This window comes from Pan paniscus, chromosome 8 (genome assembly GCF_029289425.2).
Source record: "Pan paniscus chromosome 8, NHGRI_mPanPan1-v2.0_pri, whole genome shotgun sequence".
NCBI lineage: Eukaryota > Metazoa > Chordata > Mammalia > Primates > Hominidae > Pan > Pan paniscus.
The window spans coordinates 61,397,976-61,416,535 of record NC_073257.2 but is presented as its reverse complement, the minus strand read 5'-3'; the positions used below and the strand labels follow the sequence as shown (position 1 = coordinate 61,416,535).

The window sequence follows — 18,560 nt, the reverse complement described above, 5'->3', positions numbered from 1 at the left end:
GTAGGTAGGTGAGCTCCACATTTATTTAGATCGACTTCTGAGGACCCGTTCCCATTTACACTGCATACAGGGCAAGAGAGTTTAAGCAGGATGTGACAATCTTACTGTGCTAGGAAGACAGAGGTTGGGGCTTGACGCTGTCATAGTGGCTAGAATTTAGGGGAACAATCCCAGAAAGGAAGCAACTTTTGATTTTGGAAGAGACCCCAGCTCTGCTTCAAAATTCCCCTTAAATTGATGGGTGACTCCTAAACTTGGCATGCACAGAATGAAATGCCAAGGGGCTCAGTGGAAAACAACAGCTGGAAGGCTAAAAGGAGCTGAGCAGAGATTTCAGCAGCTGTCCTGCCATTGAGAGACAAAGTTTGAAGTTTAAATCCTGCCAAAGTATTAATAGAAGGACTTAGTGTGATGCTTAATTGTATGTATCAGCTTGGCTGGGCCACAATGCCCAGATAGTTGGTCGAACATTATTTTGGATGTGTCTGTGAGGGTGTTTGTGAATGAGATTTACATTTAAGTTCGTGGACTTTGAGTCAAGCAGATTGCCCTCCGTAACTTGGGTGGGCCTCATCCAATTATTCGAAGGCACGGACAAAGCAAAGCCCGAGCAGGAGGGACTTCTGCAGCATGTGGCCTTCAGGCTGGAACTGCAACCTCAGCTCTTCCTGGGTCTCTAGCCTGCTGGCCCAAACTGCACGTTGTACTTGCCAGCTTCATAATTGTGTGAGCAAGTTCCTTAAAATAAACCACTTTATATAATATATATATATACACACACACATACATATACACACACACACACACACACACACATCTTGTTGGTTCTGTTTCTCTGGAGAACGCTAATATACTTGGTAAGCACAGCTGGCTTCCCATGAAAACCAAGACTAGGGGTTGTGCTCTAGGACTAGAGACAGAACTGAAATAGACTCAGTCAACACAGCCTAAAACCAGGATTCTCTAGAATCAAGGTAACTTACCAGTGATGTAACTTGCCAGACTAATGATTTGTGCCCAGGACTTAATTTTAAAGGTGACTGAAAGACAACACAGAGAGCTCATGTCATGGAAGGAATAATTTATTACAGTACTTACACTTCCTAAGAGAAGGGGACATACCATGTCCCAAGAGGCCACAGGGAGGAAGCACCAGGTTTGGTCAAAAGGTAGAAAGAGCCAGAGAAAAGCATGGCCCAGAGCCTTTATTGAGCTTTGCATGGGAAAAGCAAGGCAGGAAAGGGGAAGCAACTTAGTACTGGCTAGTGTGGATAGGGTTGGTGGGCTCTGGTCTCCAGTTGTCTGAATGACTGGCCCTGAGTGATTTAGGGCAGGGGAAATACTGGCTTGGTGTGTGAGAGTTAGGTAAAGAAGGTGGTTGGGGCACACACTCAGGATAGATGGGAAAGTTTGGGATAAATTTTTTTTTTTTTTTGGAGATGGAGTCTCACTCTGTCACCCAGGCTGCACCCAAGGTTCAAGCGATTCTCGTGCAGGTGCGTGCCACCACTCCCAGCTACTTTTTGTATTTTTAGTAGAGATGGGGTTTTGCCATGTTGGCCAGGCAGGCCTAAAGTGATCCGCCTGCCTTGGCCTCCCAAAGTGCTGGGATTAGAGGTGTGAGCCACTGTGCCCAGCCAGGGATAAGATTTTTCAGGCACCTAGGGAAACTGGACTGCAGGGCAGATATATACAACAGTAGCTGTTAGTTTGGCCCTGTAATTAATGGATGCTTAGTAGACAAATACAGAATCTAAGAAAACATAGAACAACTAAGCATCAACACTCTTCAAAGGAAGATAACAGAATCCAGAGTTTCTATAATGCATCAACCACAATGTTTAAAGGAACAATACCAGGCAATCAAAAAAGCAGGAAAACATGACTCTTAACAAGAGAAAACAGACAATAGAAGTAAACCCATTATAATCCAGATGTTGAAATTAGCAGTTAAGGACTTAAACAATTATTGTAAATATATATATATTTTTTCAGGTGAAATGAACAGAAAGGTGAACAGAGGGGAATCCTTGGCGGGCAAATGGAAAGTATAAAAGAGTCACATGGAATTACTAGACTTTAAAAATGCCATATCTAGCCTAGGTCTTTGCACTTGCTGTTTCTGCTACCTGGAAAGCTTTTTCTCCAGATTCTCGAATGGCAGATCACTGTCTCCACTCAATGTTCTTCCCCCACATTATTCTGCAGGGAGGCCTCCCCTGAGAACACTCCTTTAGTTATATATTCACTTACCATGCTATATTTATCATGAGGGCACTTATTGCCACTGGCATTATGTTATGTATTTATGCTTGTATCCATCTATTTTTTTTTCATCCTCCACAGTAATGCCAGCTTCTTTAGGACAAGGATTTTGTCTTTTTCACTGCCGGGGCAGTGCTGGGCAGAGAGTAGGTGCTTAGTAAACATTTGTTGCTATTCCTTTAAAAATATCCAAATAGTATAAGCAACTATAAAGAATATTTTTATAGAAATAATTTGAACATCCAGATAAAATGGGTTATTTTCTTCCCAAATTTAAATGACTATGTTTGCTCAAAAAGAAGTTGGGCCTGGGTGTAGTGGCTCACGCCTCTAATCCCAGCACTTTGGGAGGCCGAAGAGGGCAGATGACCTGAGCTCAGGAGTTTGAGACCAGCCTGGTCAACATGGTGAAACCCTGCCTCTGCTGAAAAGACAAAATTAGCCAGGCATGGTGGTGCGCACCTGTAATCCCAGCTACTTGGGAGACTGAGGCAGGAGAATCACTTGAACCCCAGAGGCAGAGGTTGCAGAGAGCTGAGATTGCACCACGGCACTCCAGCCTGGGCAACGAGAGCAAAACTCCGTCTCAAAAAAAAAAAAAAAAAAAAAAAGTAAAAGAAAAAAAGAGGTTGAGAAACTAGCTAGGATAATTACCATAGGGAGAAACGGAAAATAAAAGTTGCACTAGTTACTGCCTAAATCTTCCTCACTGAATCCCTATCAATTCACTGTCCCGCTAACAGTCTAAAGCAATATCTTTTCCCACATGCTCACCCATGTTTTTTGCCTTTTAAACATTTTGCTATTTTTTTCCTAATTGAAATCATTTCCAATGGTTTAGTCAGTCTTTTATTGCGTGCCATTTCTAGTTTTTTTGTTACTGTAAAACACATGTAACAAAAATTCTTGTGTATATTCTTTTGGCATAGACACAAGAATTTTTCTAGGGGCAGATAGAATTTTTACTCCTAAAACTGCAGTTTGCATGTGGCATTTCCACTGTGGAAGAAGTCTGAGCATTAGTGTTACTGGGGAGGCTGGTCTCCAGGGTTTCTGGAGCACTGACATTGGAACAGAAGCATGTTCCTCTCTGGCCTCTTTGAGTTTACACCTCAGGTTTGGCTCCGATTATGCCAGGCTGCTCTTGGAGGCAGAGAGGTCAGAGCTGCTTCTGCTGCTTCTGTGGGTGAACTTGGTTGAGAGAGCCCCCAGATAGGAGAGCAACATGGACAGAATGAACTGTGAGACCAGAAAGGCAAACAGGGTAGCAAGGTGGTGAAAACAAGCTAAGATTAGAGATCAAAGTCAGCCCAATGTCTGAGTGAGGTGAAGGTGGGGACGCTGTGACCACAGCAGTAGGCACAGGCATATGTTAGGCTCAGGGTTCCGTGGGTGTTGAGAAGGTCAGCAGGGGAGGGCCAGGGTGCATTCATTGCTCTTCTCTTTCTTGGGAGTAGCTCGCTTAGAGATGAATTTTATCCCCACTACCTGGGTGAACAGATATGGAACCAGCCTTCAATCAGGATACAAATCTCCAGGAGCAACAGCAGGCACCGAATCCAGAAACTCTTAGCTCATCATGGTGGCCGTGGATCTACTACAGCTCAGCCCTGAGGAGTGAGCAAAGCTGTAGACAAACACATGCAGGGTTTTATGCCCCTGAACCCTAGTGTGCTTCTCCTAAGAAAAAGCCCAAGGCCACTGACACCACTTCCTAGAGAAGGAGTTGGGCAGAAGAGCTGGTTGGCAGGAAGGGGATCTGCCTTCAAAAAGAGTTTCCACAAGTTTCAAGGGAGTGAAGCTTTGTAGAAAGAAAATAATGTCCAAAGAGGGATTGTTTGGGGAAGTTTTGCCACTTAAAACCCTCAATGTCCCTTCAAGGAGAGATAGATTCCAGACAGGAAGGGCATGAAATGGTCTTAGGCAAGCTAAATGCATCTTCTCTCAGTGACTTTCTAAATGGGCATGGTAATGACTCACCCAACATTAGGGAAGAGATGGTAAAAAGGGGAGAAAGAAAAGAACAAAATCAGAGGACGGTGACAGGAGGTGACTTTGACACCTGGAACCTGCAGGCGGGGGCAGGTCACATTCTCAGACATCACGTGGGGGCTGGAAGGGAGCCCCTCTTCCACTGCCGCATTCTGAGTGGGGAGCCTGTGCTGTCATCTGAAAGCCATGAGGGAGAACATTGCAAGGTCATATTTGGGCCCAGGCCAGTTGAGAAAACTTGTGGATGTACTGCAACTTCTAAGCTTCAGCGATTGTCCGCAGAACCAGTGAGGTATTCTTCTGCCCAAAAGGAAACATCTCCTCAATTAATGATAATTTACAATATGTGCTTAGCATTTGCCTGGCACAGTTTGAAATAACCACTGTAGAGCTGTGTTCACTTTTGCAGGATGGAGACATGGTAATACCAACTCTGGGCTCACACTGGTTCTTTATGGGGCTCTGCCGCTTACAGGAATTGATGGATGGGTGGCTGGAAGAGCTGTGGGCTGGGGCAGGTGTCCTGAGCTGGGGAGGGCAGAGGGAGGCACTGGGAGGGCTCAGGTGGGAATGGATGAGGATCCGGCTTGCTGGGATGGAAAAAGCCTGCACTCTGTAGATGGACATGGGCCTTTGGCTCCGACGCCTGCTACACAACTCAGCAGCTCTGTGACCTTTAAGCAAATTCACCTGGAAAATGGGGAAGAGGGGCTCAAAAATCATCTGCTCCGGGACTACAATACTTGATGACGTAATGAAATTACCACCCCATTTAGAAAGTCACTGAAAGGGAACGGTTTAGCCTGCCTGTGGCAAGTCATGTCCATCCTGGCTGGAATCCATGTATTCTTGAAGGCAAGTGTGCTCTGCACCTGGTTGGTGGTGTAGGTAAATGCTGACTGTTTTCTGTTCTACAACCATGGGGCTAAGAAGACAGTTCTGGGTGGGCCATCCCTCCCAGCAGCTGGAGCAGCTAATTCAGGTCTCAAGTGTCTGAAGCCTCAGTCATACCCAACTTCCCCCAAAAGGGTTGGAATTCTTGGCCACACTCCCTGGGGCAGTCCCCACAGCTGGAGAGGCTGCCCTGGCCTCCCCCAAAGACCCTCTCCACCCAAGCCTGCCCCTAGGGTATCTCTTCCTGCAGCCAGGCCTGGAGCTTGCTTGCCCAGCTGGCTTTGATCAGGCTCACTCTGAGCCACATGTTACCGTCTTCATCTGTTACTGTTTATGTTTCCTTGCAAACAAATGTCACATCTTTCCCAGGAGCCTCTTCCCAGCCAGTTAGGTTTTAACCCCTTGTGGTCAGAGGCAGGTTTCCACTCCTCAACCTAGCCTCTTTTTTGCACCCAGTGAACCGAATGCTCTGGAACCCAAAGGCTGATGTCCATTCAAGGGATCCAGGCTAAGAGACCTGTCCAGGGGACTGGCATGGAGCATCTTAGGACAGAGTGGCCAGGAGTCATGGGGCTTTGTAAAATCTTGCTTGTGGACCTATATGTTTTTTCCAGCCTCATTAGCTTTTCAAATAAAGCTGGAAGTAATTTATTGCTTATTTTCTTACACAGTTATCATAGAAAAAGATTAACAAAAGGATGGGAATCTCTTTTTCGTACAAAGAAATGTTGCTAAGGCTTGTCATGTAAAATTTCAGACTTTACATGTGTGTGTACATATGCATGCATGTTCTAGGTTTTATATAACTGGGATTATTTGGTATATGCTTATAATCATAATATCGTGAACAGATTTTCCCATGTGCTTTATTCACTACATTGAATTCCATTGTTTAGTTGTTCCATAATTTACTTAACCTAGGAGTTCTCAAACTCTAGCAGGCACCAGAATCAATCCAGGGAAGGCTGATTGAAACACAGATTGCCAGGCCTCACTGCAGAGTTTCCCAACCAGCAGGTCTGCCTGGTGTGGGGCCTGGGAATTTGCATCTCTAACAAGTTTCCAGGTGAGGATGATGCAACCAAACCAACTTAGCCCAACCTCCACCTCAGGCACTTAGGTTGCCTCTGAGTTCACTCCCATAAACAATGCTGTATTGAACATGGGCTGATGAAAATGGGCTAATAAAGGCACAGTTTTAATTTATTAAGGGGTCAATTTCTAGAGGTAAGATTGTCAAGACAGATGGTACCATAGGTTTAAAGTTTTTGCTACCTATTGCCAGAACATTAGTTTCAATTTATTTTTCCATCAGGGGACACCAGTTCTGGACCTCACGTTGATTTAATTCTTGTTTTTCTAGTGAGAAGGGCCCACCACATCTAGCTAATGTCACTGAAAAAGCTAGGTTCCCACCTTTAGAGCTATGTGAACCCAGGAAGCCCCCTCATCTGTTTGAGGCTCAGCTTCTTCATTCATTAAAGGGGAAAGAACACTGCTCTGCCCGCCTGTCTGGGCTGTAGTGAGAATCATGAAATGATGATGGAGCACCCTTCCTAAATTGCAACTTGTAATCTGAAAGATCAAAATAAACACCGCTGTATCAACTAAGACAGACACCAAGGTTAAGGAAACAAAGTTACCTACAGGTTGGTTCAGGGCCTGGCTGGCATGAGTAATCTCTATATTCCTATGGCTCCAAACTCCCTAACAATGGTGCTATCAGACCCCTCCCAAGTCTGATTTACAACTGAGTCACTACAACTCTGATTGGACAAAGGATGCCCTTACCAACATTCTTTCTTGATAAGCAATTGCAGACCTTAAGCCATTTTCAGCAGCTTACAGAGGCTGTGCACAAACTGTCTTTGTGTCATATGGTTCACCTTTTGTCATAAAAAGCCAAATTCTACTTCTTTTAATGCTAAAACCCTGCCCCAAAGTGAACATGGGATGTATGTGACATATATGTTTACCCACTGTGCATGCACTTGACTCTCCTCATAAATATGTACAGCTTTTCCCCCAAACCTGCTGCATACATAGGATACCAGCCTTGTGAGCCGTGAAACCCAAATTGCCCTTCCCCTCTTCGAAGACAGAGCATCTTGGTACTTGCCAGAGACTGTCTCTTTACAGTTCACCAACTGCTATCACCAATAAGGATCTCCTTTTCACTATTTAGTGATCCTGGTGGTCTTTTGGATGACAGACTCATGTGCAGGTGGGAGGGTTCTGAGCATTTCCCTGACCAATTAAAATGCAGCCCATATAATGGGAACTGTTCTAGAAAGTTAGCATTATTGGGGAATAGGTTGCTTGAGGGTTTATATTCACAGCCACAACTGTTAGCTCAGGTCGTCTCCTATGGGAACCCCCAGTAGTGTGATGGTAAATATTCAACCACTTGCTCCTGGCCGGGGAGGGGGAGGCCCCTGGTTTTAGCCTTTGCTTATTACCATGGTGTAAATACTCCCACCAAGCCCTCTAACAAGCTGCCACTGTGTCTTAAAATGTAGTAAAATAATTAGGATGTGGAGTGTTTGAGTATTTATTACTTTCATGTTTAATATAATTTATTTAATTATAAGTTTATACTACTTTTAATGTTGATAATGGCTGTGTTTAACAACTGGCTTGCAAAGTTCTTGAAAGATTTAACAACTGGTTCTCATTAGCCAGTACCAGCTGGCCCCAGCACACTACTAGATGCCCCTCTTGGCCATAAACTCATTAAAAATGCAAGTCACTATGCCATTCTTGTGGAGGAAAGGTTACACTGGTTATATTGACTTTCATTTTTTACATGTGACTGAGGGCTACACATTGGTAATCTGACTTAGTTTGATTCCAAATGTTTGGCACTTATATTTTAAAATAGTCCCAGGCTTCCCGAGGATTGAACTTTGGGGTCCTGCTAAGACATCTGGTGCTCACACCACGCAGCCAAGCTCTCCAACACACATCTCCTGTGGAGACAGGCCTTGCAACATGGGGGAAGTAGGCTTTGTTTCCAGAAGCTCATCAATGAGGTCTTGAGAGATCAGTTTCCAGTTGCTGCTATTCTGCCTTTTAATTTTCTTGGTTTGGCTTTATTGGGATAGATTTAATTTGCTGTGGGTTGGGTGGTGGAACCTACCGTGTTACTGCTCCTGGTCGCATCACTGCCATTTGTGGCCTGAAATTTCTGAAGAAGCCAACTTGAATATGTGAATTCATTGTGGTTCAGATAAGAGCCATTTACACCGCTTTCACTAAGGCAGGAAAACAATAGGAAAAAATAACCTTTTGGCTTGTTTGGTGATATTTTACCGTAATGTATCATGACCTGTGAATTTGTGCTACATAAATAGCTTAATAAATGCTGTTTCCAATAAAGTAAGAATGTATTTGCTGAGTTATCTTCAAAACAGGAAATTGTTTCAAAAACATGAATCAAAATTTAAATATGCAGATGCTGATAGTCTTGTCTTGCAAAAAATAATTCATACTTTCTCCCTTCTCATCTTTGTCATATTTGTTGAATTCCTGAGAGCCAGGGTGGATTTGGTACGGCTTCTGAGGAGAGCTGCCTTTCCCTTAGAAGGGAGCCCCAGCTGACTGCCTGTTTCACACTATGGCTGGCAGGTCCCTTTCTTCCCCGGACATGGATGGCCATGGTGCTTGCTGGTCAGGTGGGAGCCACACTGCTCGGCCATCTCTAGCCACTCCCTGTTGTGCTGTGGATGTGCCAGATCTCAGTTCTGCTCCACTAAAGTTATTGCCTCTGTGAGATAGTCACGTGAACATGCTGGCACTTGGAGCAGTGGAGGATTGTTTGAACCAGTCCTCCATATTAGAGCAAAGCTCACAGACCTAGAGCAAATCTCACAGGCCTGGGGTGTGGTGTGTGTGTGTGTGTGTGTGTGTTTGTGTGTGTTGGGGGTGGGGAGGTGTGGTGGGGATGGCAGATGGGGTGTTGGAAACCACTGCCCCAGCCAATGTCCAGCCAGTCTCACTGCACTGCAGGGGGCATGACTGAATGGACTGCTTCCCCTCTGGCTGCTAAGCCTTGGCCTGGGCTTAGCCTTTCTTGGGAAGTTTCCTGTGGGAATTTGACGTGGCCTGATCCAACCTTCCCAGAAGTTCTCCACCCTATGCATACTTTATTCCAGGAGGGCCAGGGATCCATTCAAGACTTTGGGTGCTGTGCGGGAGAAGGGACAGTTGCTGGCCTCCTCAGGACACTGGGATTATCCATTAAACAACTGCATCATCTCTCTGCAGGACAGGCTGGGAAGAAGCATCTTCAGCCATGCCTTTGAAATAGCTATTCCAATTGTGGGGATTAAAATAAATCATCCCAGCTCTGCTCAGGAGTTTTCTGTGAACGTATTTTCTGCTTTCCAGCCACAGACATCCATTAGTCTTGGATGTGGGCTAAAAGGAACATGGAATCAAGCACAGCACACTTTGACGTCAAGGTGACTCACTGTCAGCCTCTGGGTCCTGGGGTCTCACCCTCACACACTTAGACATCAAGGTGACTCACTGTCGGCCTCTGAGTCCCCGAGTCTCACCCTCCAAGTCAGAGCTGTGCCATGCTGCAGGAAAGTTGGCCCAGTAGAAGACAGGAATGGCTCCTGAGGGCTGTGTCCAGCGTGGCCTGTGGCCAGCCCATTTTGGACATAGAGAGAGAGAAGACCCCTTTCCCTAGAGCTCCCACCATGGCTCTCCAAGAACATACACAGGATGTGGCCAGTGCTGGGATCCTGTGGGATCCTGGGATCCTGGGTCACGTGCATGGCATCCAGCAAGGAGTCTTTCCTCTCAGCTGAAGCTGCCCTTCCAAGGAAGCGTGTGTTGGAAGAAGACACTTCTGCATCCCACAACCTTATTGAACATTCACAGCCCTGCTGGGCCAGAGCTGAGCAAAATGCAGCAGGCTCCAGGCCAGGTGGGGCTCTGGGGCCTGGAGCACAGCCATGCCACGACTGAGGACCCAGCCCCAGGGACCAGCCCCCTCCTGGTTCCCTGATGAGAGGGAAGGCCTTGGTTATTTGTGTGGGCACTCTGAGGTGAAGGCCAAAACCCGAGACAGCGCCAAACAAACCCACCAAAGGAGCAGCCTGTTATTATGTCTAAAGAAAAACAAAAGCAAAACTCCCTTTCCTATTTGCTTGGGGGAGCTGAAGAAGAGTCCTCCGGATTACATTTCCCTGTGGCTGAGCTGAGCCTTCTGTGGTCCACTGACTCACTTCTTTTAAAATAGTTACAAGAAGCAACAGAAAATGAACCCAAAAGATAGTACTTCCCTACCCCACTTCTCAGTTTGTCTGATAGCTTTTGGCACTTTCTCTGCAGCCCAAGCACACAATGAGGTCATCCCTAAGCCCTGAGGACTGACCTTCACTGGGAAAAATTCCCACTCTGAACACCACCAACCCCACTCCATGCAAACCTGCTGCACAGCGTCCGGGCAGCTTCCCACTTCTCCCCTGCCCTCGGGTGTTAAATCTGATAATAGGAGAACTTTGGGAGGGTGGCAAGGCACCTGCCCCCTTAGAGGGGCCCCACTTTTGGTGTGGAGAGAAGAGCAGGATCATTGCCCGTTTGCAACACCTTTACACAGTGGCTCTAGCCACAGAAATGCCACGATTAAGACCGAAGCACCACTCCTTGGCCAAATGGACAGATTATTTCTGGACTCCCATGGACCCCAGAATGAATGATGTGATTCTCCCCACAGCCCAGATTGGGGCGCAAGCCAAGCTCTGGAATTAGAAGTGAAGAGAGACATGACCTCTCTGCTTCCTGCTGTGGCTGTGGCCGCTTTGTTTCCTGTTAGCCTCCTCAGCTGGGAAAAACAGAGGCTGGGAAGAGTAGGTTTTGGAAGAAAAGTTAAGACCAGAAAATATTCCAGGCCTCTTGGATGAGGTTTAGGGCTCGCATGCAATGTGTGCAATGAGCTGGCCAGGCGTCAGAGCTCCAAGAAAGTGCTGCGTTGGTCCTTTTGGGGGTTTGCACACCAGCCCTGCTGGCTGCAGCAGTGAGGGGCAGAGGTTCCTGGCAGGGCTGGAAAACCCACTGGAGAGTGGCAGGGGGATGGGTGGGAGCCCTTTGTGGGTGGTCTCAGCTGAGCATCTGCATGGAGCAAGCAGAGCGGCTGGGGCAGAGGCTCTTCCCATAGACGGAAACAGCCAGAGGCCATGTGAGTGAGGAGGACAATGGCTCACCATCTGAGGGGCTTCACTCCAAACTAGCCCCAGGGAAGTAGCCCATAGGAAACATCAGAGCAACCTGGCCATGCAGCCCTGCCCCCAGGCCTGAGATGGAAGCCACTTCTCTCCCAGCTTTCCCACCCAAGGCTCATCAAACCCCTCTGAAGTGCCAAGCTCCCTATCTCTAAGGAGGGTTCACAGTGTATAATTTTTGAGAGGATTAGGAAGAACGTATATAGATTCTGGGTAAAGAAAGACCCGACTCAAGGGACTTTGGAAAACATCGTTTGGGTCCCAAATTGTAAAGCTTTTGTCTTTACAAAAGCAACCGTATATAAACATGGCAATCTAGTAAGTTGTTTCCTATGGGGTAAGAATGGGAACCATCCTCCCAAGTTGTCCTGGGAAAACCACAGGGCTCACCTGGCCCCCAGGTTTCCCTGACTGGGCCAGGAAGAAGCACAGAGCACAGATGCTGGTTAACGAACTAGCTCACTAGAACATATTTAAATATTACAAGGGAAAATCAAAGTCCATTGAATTACCATGCCCTGTAACAAATTGCCCCAGAAACTAGTGTGTAAAACACCTTTTCTTATGCTCACGGTTTTCTTAGGCTCACGGTGGGTGGGGAATTCCAGGAGGGCTTGTCTCTGCCTTGTGATGTCTTGGACTCCAGCTGAAAGACTTGAAGTCTGGGAAGCAAAATTATCTGAAGGTTCCTTCACTCACGCATATGGTGGTTGATCGAGACCTTTGCTGGGGCTGCTGCCTGGAACACATCTATGTGGCCTCTCCATGTGGCCTAGGCTTCATCACAACATAGTGGCTGAGTCCAAAGGAGAAGGGAGACAGAACCAGGAGGAAGTCACATCTTTTATGATCTGGCACTGACAGTCACAAAACATCACTCCTGTGCATTCTGTTGATTGAGGCAGTTACAAAATCCACCCCAGTTCAGGAAGAAGGACGCTGTCGTGCTATCAGAAGAGCATGTGGGTTGTGATATAGATTGGTTTGGCCATCTTTGGAAAATTTGGTCTCACACAGCCCCACCTAATCTTTTTCCTCTTTCTTGAGGTCAACATTGTTTTCTCTTGGGTGTGATTATTTTCAGATCTCCTCTGTGCCTTTTGATACATAGACAATATAGAATTTGGTCAGTGCTTTTGAGGGAGTGTGTTTAATTTTTACATAGGTGGAGTCATCTATCTATTCCTTGTATCTTGTGTTTTCATTTAACATGAATTCACTTATCAGTATGTATAGATCTCTTTCTTTTTATCGTGGTGTAGTATTCCACAGTTTGATTATGTTGTAGTTTCTTTATTTTGATGGATCTTAGGAAAGTCTCCTGTCTTTATTTCTATTATACACAATGCTGCAATAAATATTTCTCTAGGTGCTATTTTATGCACATATCACATAATGTGGCTGTTCCCTAGGAAAGAGATGATAGTAAACTGCTTAGGAAGTGCCTGCCCACTTTTAATTCTAATGGGTACCACCAAACTTTTTGAGAAAGGTAAGGTACACTGTTCCAACAGAGAATAAAAGTGTTCATTTCCTTACGTCCTCACCAGCACTGGGTATTGTCCATCTTTTTAACTCTTACCTATCTCATGGGTGAAAAGTGCTATACTGTATACTACACATTTTTAAGTTGTAGCTCCCTTATTACAGTAGGACTCAACATCTTCTCATATATTCATCATCCCTCTGCATTTCTTCCCCTGGAAACTGCTTGCTCATTTGCTTTTTTTTCCAGTTCCACTGAAAAGCAGAGGAATGCAAATTGAAACAGTGAGTTTTTTAAAGCAGTGAAATTAGAAAAGATGACAAAGTTTCTCAATGCTTGTGAAGACTAATATTGTTTAAGTTGAGAAAAACCACCTTGTAATTACAAATGTTAACATATTTTCTTTCTACACATTTTTCATTAAAGCGTAAGCTCTGAACCATTATGAAAATATTCTTAATTGTTTTACATGAAGTGAGACCAAAGTTGATTCAAAAAAATAGCGAATATAATTTTTCAGCATAATTTGTTGGCTGAGTCTCCTTTCCTCCCAGACTTGCTGTTTACTTTGCCGCTTAACAATTCTCCATGATGTCATCTCTCTCTGAACTGCCTTCCATCCCCCAATGACCTACTTATTTTCTGTGCTGGCTGCCCCCTCTTGTTGTTGTAAGGCAAGTCTTTGTATTTATTTGTTAAAAAAGGGTGCACTTACACTATTTCCTCTTTTAGCCAGGGGACGTAGTCTTCTGTTTAGGTCAGGCGTGACTTTCATGGCTCAGTAGAGCACCGTGGTGTCTTCCTCCACACAGTGGCCTCACATTCTAGAGAGGAGTGTATTCCTCGGTGCTGGGTGTGTGGGGGATGTTGATGTTGCTTGTGGAATATTGGGATTATTTTCAATCTATCACCTATCTGAACTGTTTAGTATTTGGGATTCAAAGGAATAGAGTTGATGAGACTGACCAAGGGTGGGAAGAGATTAGCCACAGAGGGAAGTGGTAAGAAGCTTGTTGGAGGAAATGAGTGAAGTGCCAGCGTGTTGCAGAGCAGAGAGATGGCAGGTGAACATTTTATCAGGCTGATTGAGGCTGAAGCGTGGTTTGTGCAAATGGAGAAGGAAGAGGCAACTCCCAGAGTCCTAGTGGGAGAGAACCAACCACCCTGGAACTGCAGAGATCCAGGGAGCACAGAGGAGGCAGCTCCCAGAGGGAGTAACGCCTTTTTCAGCCCAATGTGTTCATCAGCTATTTACTCATTATTTCCTGAGTGCTTGTTAATATGTAAAACATTGATCTAGACACTAGAGATATAATGAGGTGGATGGAACGAAGGAAGTTCCTACCTGCCTAAGCTTACATCTAAGGAGGAGAAGACAGATACAGGTAAACCCATGAGATATACACACAGACATTATATACAGCCTAGGGTGGTAAATGCTATCATGGAAAAATAAAGCAGGGTAAGGTGACAGAGAGTTGTAGGGCCAAAGAAAGCTCTTTTCCTGGGGGTGCCAGGCAGGCTCCTCTGACCAGGTGATGTTTCAGAGGAGACCGGAAGGAGAGAGAGCCACACAGGAACCTAGGGGAAAGCCTGGAACAGGCACAAGGAAGAGCAAGTGCGAGAGCCCAGAGCCCGTGAGGGGAGGATGCCGGGCATGTCCGGGAGCAGTGAAGTGTCTGGAGTCACAGGAACTGAGCAAGGGAGTGAGTAGAGGAGAGGGGAGGGGAGGGGTGGGGTGGGGCTGTGGAGGGTTGAGGAGCTAAGCAGGGTCAGCGTGGGGACTTAAGATGGGGGAGAGAAGGAGAGATTTTCCACATTGGGAAGCAGGGTCATTTTATGTTGGCTGCTGACTGTATGTATGTGAGCCTATGTATGGTTAATTAATCTGGCATGAATTTGTGTGCATGTATGTGTGTGTGGTTAAGTAAATATGTGTGTGAATTTGTATGTGTGAGCATGTTATGTGTCTATGTGAACACACATACATATGTTTATGTTACTGTGTGTGCCATATGTGTTCCAGCGTATATGTGTGTCTGAGCGATCATGTATGCATTTCTTTGTGTGTGAGTGACATAGTATGGACATGTGTCCCCTTCAAATCTCATGTTGAAATTTGATATCCAATGTGAGAGGTGGGCCTAGAGGGAGGTGTTTGGGTGACGGGGACAAATCCCTCATGAAGGGCTCAGTGCCACCCTCGTGGTAATGAGTTCTCACTCTTAGTTCTGTGAGAACTGAGTGTTGAAAAGAGCCTGTCACTTCCTCCACTCTTTCTTCCTTCCTCTCTTACCCATGTGATCTAAACACACCTGCTCCCCTTCCCCATTTGCTGAGAATGGAAGCTTCCTAAGGCCCTCACCAGAAGCAGATGCTGGCACTATGCTTTGTGTACAGGCTGCAGAAACATGAGCCCAATGCACTTCTTTCTTTTATAAATCACCCAACCTCAGGTATCCCTTTGTAAGCCACACAGATGGACTAAGACAGCGGTTCCATGCATGCTTAAATGTATACAAGTGTCTCTGTGTTTATGTGTTTGTGTTTTTATGTGTGTCTAAGGAGTTAAGAGTATGTGTGTTTTGTGTTTGTGTGTGTCCATGATAATACACAAGACAGAAAAGGAGTTCCCATGGGGAAATGAGAACATGTTGGGAAGCCTGTCCTGGTATCCAGCCTCAGCCTCTGCCCTCGCCATGGGTCACAGAACAGACCAGTGCCATCGATGAGGTCACACAGTAGAGCTAGGATCTTAGCGACCATGGGGAGCTCAGTGTCCACTCTGGCTGGGGCCAGCTGGAGGCCTTCAGTACAGCCCCAGCCAACTCTCACTGAACAGCTGGAGTACCGACACCCTGGGCACTCATTTCAAATCATGAAATGCCACTTCACAGACCACAGGGGAGAACAGTCACCAACCGATGGGACCACCCTCAGCTTGACCAGCCCTGAGTCCACTGAGGAGAGTGTGGAAGTGTTCTGGCCAGGTAGGTGAAAAGAAAGGCCTGGAAGGTCAGCCAGCTGTGCTCCCTGGGAAGGAAGCCCTGATGGGAAGGGACAGTGCCAGGTTGCCTCCTGATACTGTTACCAAATGGTTGTGTTGACCATAAACATAGATGTGGAGGGAAAGGAAATTGATATTTATGGGACACTTGGTGTGACTGAGGCTGTTATGAGTATATAAGGTGTTTTCAGGGGATATGAGGATGAAAATGTAAAATGTTTATAATTATGTATTTATTTTAATGTGTATTTGAGAAAACAACACGTCCATCCTGTGATTTCAGCAGCGAAATAAAAAATTCCTTTATAACAAAATGATGAAAGTTAATCTAGAACATCAATTTGAAGACCGCTGGGACGTGTCTGTGGGCAGCACCTAAGTGTCACACCAGCTCTGGGGGCCCAATGGCTCCACCACTCATTCAAACTCCGTGCCTCTCTTTCCTACTCTGTTGAATGGGAATCCTAACAATATAATTTCTTAGGGTTGTTTTGAATATTAAACTTGGCAAGCACTTCCATGGCAAGAGGGACACAGTAAGTGTTGAAGGAGATAGTGAGATGCCCCCTCGGGAAGGTGAAGACAGGTCACAAATGTTGAAGAGGATGGTGGGTCTGGGTGGCTTGGCCAAGGCACTTTGCATGTGTTGTTTTTTAAATGGGCTTTACTGAGGTGTCTTTTATGCACACAGACTTCAGCAATTTTAAATGCACAATTTAAAGAAGTTTGACACATGTACATTTGTGGAACCACCAACACAGTCATGATAAAGAAGATTTTTCAAAACCCCTAAAAGTCCCCTTGTGCCTTATTATGACCAGTCTCCTCTCACCCCGTCCCCAGCTCTGGGCAACCACTGAGCTGTCTCTGTTGCTAAAAATTTGCCTTTTCTATAATGTCATCTGAATAAAATCATATACGACATGGACTCTTTTTTTTTTGTTGTTCACATTCTCTTATGACTACATGGCCTTTTTAATTGGCTTCTTTTATTTAGCATAATGCATTCAGGATTCATCCGTATTGTTGCACGTCTCAGTGGTTCATGGATTTAACAGGTTGCATCATATGGATACACCTCAGTCTGATTACCTATTCCCCAGTTGATGGTCTTTTGCTTGGTGATTACTCTAATACATTATTTGATCCTTATCATCATATCCCTAATGTGTATATAACTCTGTTATTCACCATTTAATGGTCTTTCTCAGTTGAGTCAAGGATTTGGTGATTGCATTCATACGTTATTCAATCATTACCACACCCTATGAAGCAGGCATTATCACCATCTTCATTTTTTCAGGAAATGGGCAGAGGGGGCGGTGTTTGCTCAAGAGCTCCCAGAGCCTGTACCCTTTCAGAGTCTGCGGCTCCTGAAGGTAGATGTGGCATTGATCCCTTAAGGGGCACTGATGACAATGTCCTTCTGCTTCTCAGGGACTATACAGAGAGAAGGGTCGTCCCCACGGCCGGGGCCTGCCATTCCCCGGGAGGAGGGCCTCTACTTCGCTGCCAGGGCCCGGGGGATGCTGGACTGGAGCAGCTCCCCATCCTCAGAGTCCTCCGAGTACCAGTCCTACTCCCAGTACCAGTCGTGCTGCTCCTGCATGTGCGATGAGGACAACGCTGCTCCTCAGAGTGTGTGTGCCTTCTACACGCACGTGCAGACTGTGCGGGGTGTGGCTGTGGCCTGGGAGACCGAGGCCGGCTTCGAGCCGGTCAGCAGGAAGCCCCGCATCCATGAAGCCCAGTTCATCAAGAGGCAGAGGTGGAACGGCTCCTCCTTCGAAATGGCTTCCAACACCGATATGCGCTGGGACCTGGAAGCCTGCAAGAGCAACTGCAGCCCCGAGCCCGAGGACATAGACCTGCTGGAGTGCTGCCTGCAGGAGCTGCGGGAGCCGCCGGACTGGCTGGTCACCACCAACTACGGGGTGCGCTGCGTGGCCTGCTGCAGGGTCTTCCCCTCCCTGGACGCTCTGCTGGAGCACGCCCAGCATGGCATCCGGGAGGGCTTCAGCTGTCAGATCTTTTTTGAGGAGATGCTGGAGAGAAGGCGGGCTCAGGGCCAAGCACATGACCAACAGCTGGAGGAGGAGCAGAGTCCTTCAGACAACAGCGAATGTTCCCGGCCCCAGGGTGAGGTGCTCTCAGCACAGCAGCAGGAGAAGCAGTGAGCCAGAGGGGAGATACCCAACCCTGCCCTCACCTCCAGGGCCTGGGACTGCTCCTTCCCCAGCCAGCAGTATCAGGGCCACTAGGGCAGGGAGAGAGGACCAGGGTCAGGGGGAAGGAAAGGCATGGAGTGTAGAGCAGCGAGGGCCGGGAGACTGGAGGGAACCGCCTTCCTGCCCTAGGCACAGCATCTCCACCAGAGTCCATTTCAAAACCCAAACGAGAGGGCTTTGAGTGTTTCTGATGGCAGGCACAACATCTGAAACCCACAAATGCATGGCCAGAGGGATTTCTATTTTTGCCGGTGGATCAGGCAGGTCCACACTTGCTAAGTATATGTGGGTCACAGGACAGCCAACTGCAAATTACTCTTCAGCCCTATGTTTTTCACTATTACAAATCTGTCATATGCCCTAGTTCTATGTCTTATGTTATTGGGATTAAACTTGAATAACACAAAATTGAATGCAGTGACTAACTGAGTGAACCATGCTGTCATATTGGACAC

At 46.5% G+C, this 18,560-nt stretch overlaps 1 protein-coding gene and 1 long non-coding RNA gene across 2 annotated transcripts in view; one reads left to right on the top strand and one right to left on the bottom strand.

Moving 5' to 3' along the window:
- The window catches only part of LOC130540533 (uncharacterized), a 29,696-nt gene that overhangs the window by 1,872 nt on the left and 9,264 nt on the right, over positions 1 to 18,560 (bottom strand). The window contains exons 2-4 of the long non-coding RNA XR_008954519.1: positions 11,941 to 13,124; positions 8,291 to 8,405; positions 984 to 1,040 (exon numbers count right to left, since the gene is read on the bottom strand). This is a non-coding gene — a long non-coding RNA (uncharacterized LOC130540533). The remainder of the gene's footprint in view (positions 1 to 983; positions 1,041 to 8,290; positions 8,406 to 11,940; positions 13,125 to 18,560) is intronic.
- Positions 15,646 to 18,513, top strand: FAM170B (family with sequence similarity 170 member B). Its single transcript, XM_003809035.5, has 2 exons — positions 15,646 to 15,860; positions 17,315 to 18,513. The coding sequence occupies exons 1-2, from the start codon at positions 15,749 to 15,751 to the stop codon at positions 18,052 to 18,054; spliced, it is 852 nt and encodes a 283-aa protein (XP_003809083.1). The 5' UTR covers positions 15,646 to 15,748; the 3' UTR covers positions 18,055 to 18,513.

Bases quoted from the DNA above. Each gene is read 5' to 3' on its own strand.
- FAM170B (XM_003809035.5), top strand. From the start codon at position 15,749: ATGAAATGCCACTTCACAGACCACAGGGGAGAACAGTCACCAACCGAT. The intron at 15,861-17,314 runs GTAGGTGAAAAG...TCTGCTTCTCAG, and splicing joins TGTGGAAGTGTTCTGGCCAG to GGACTATACAGAGAGAAGGG.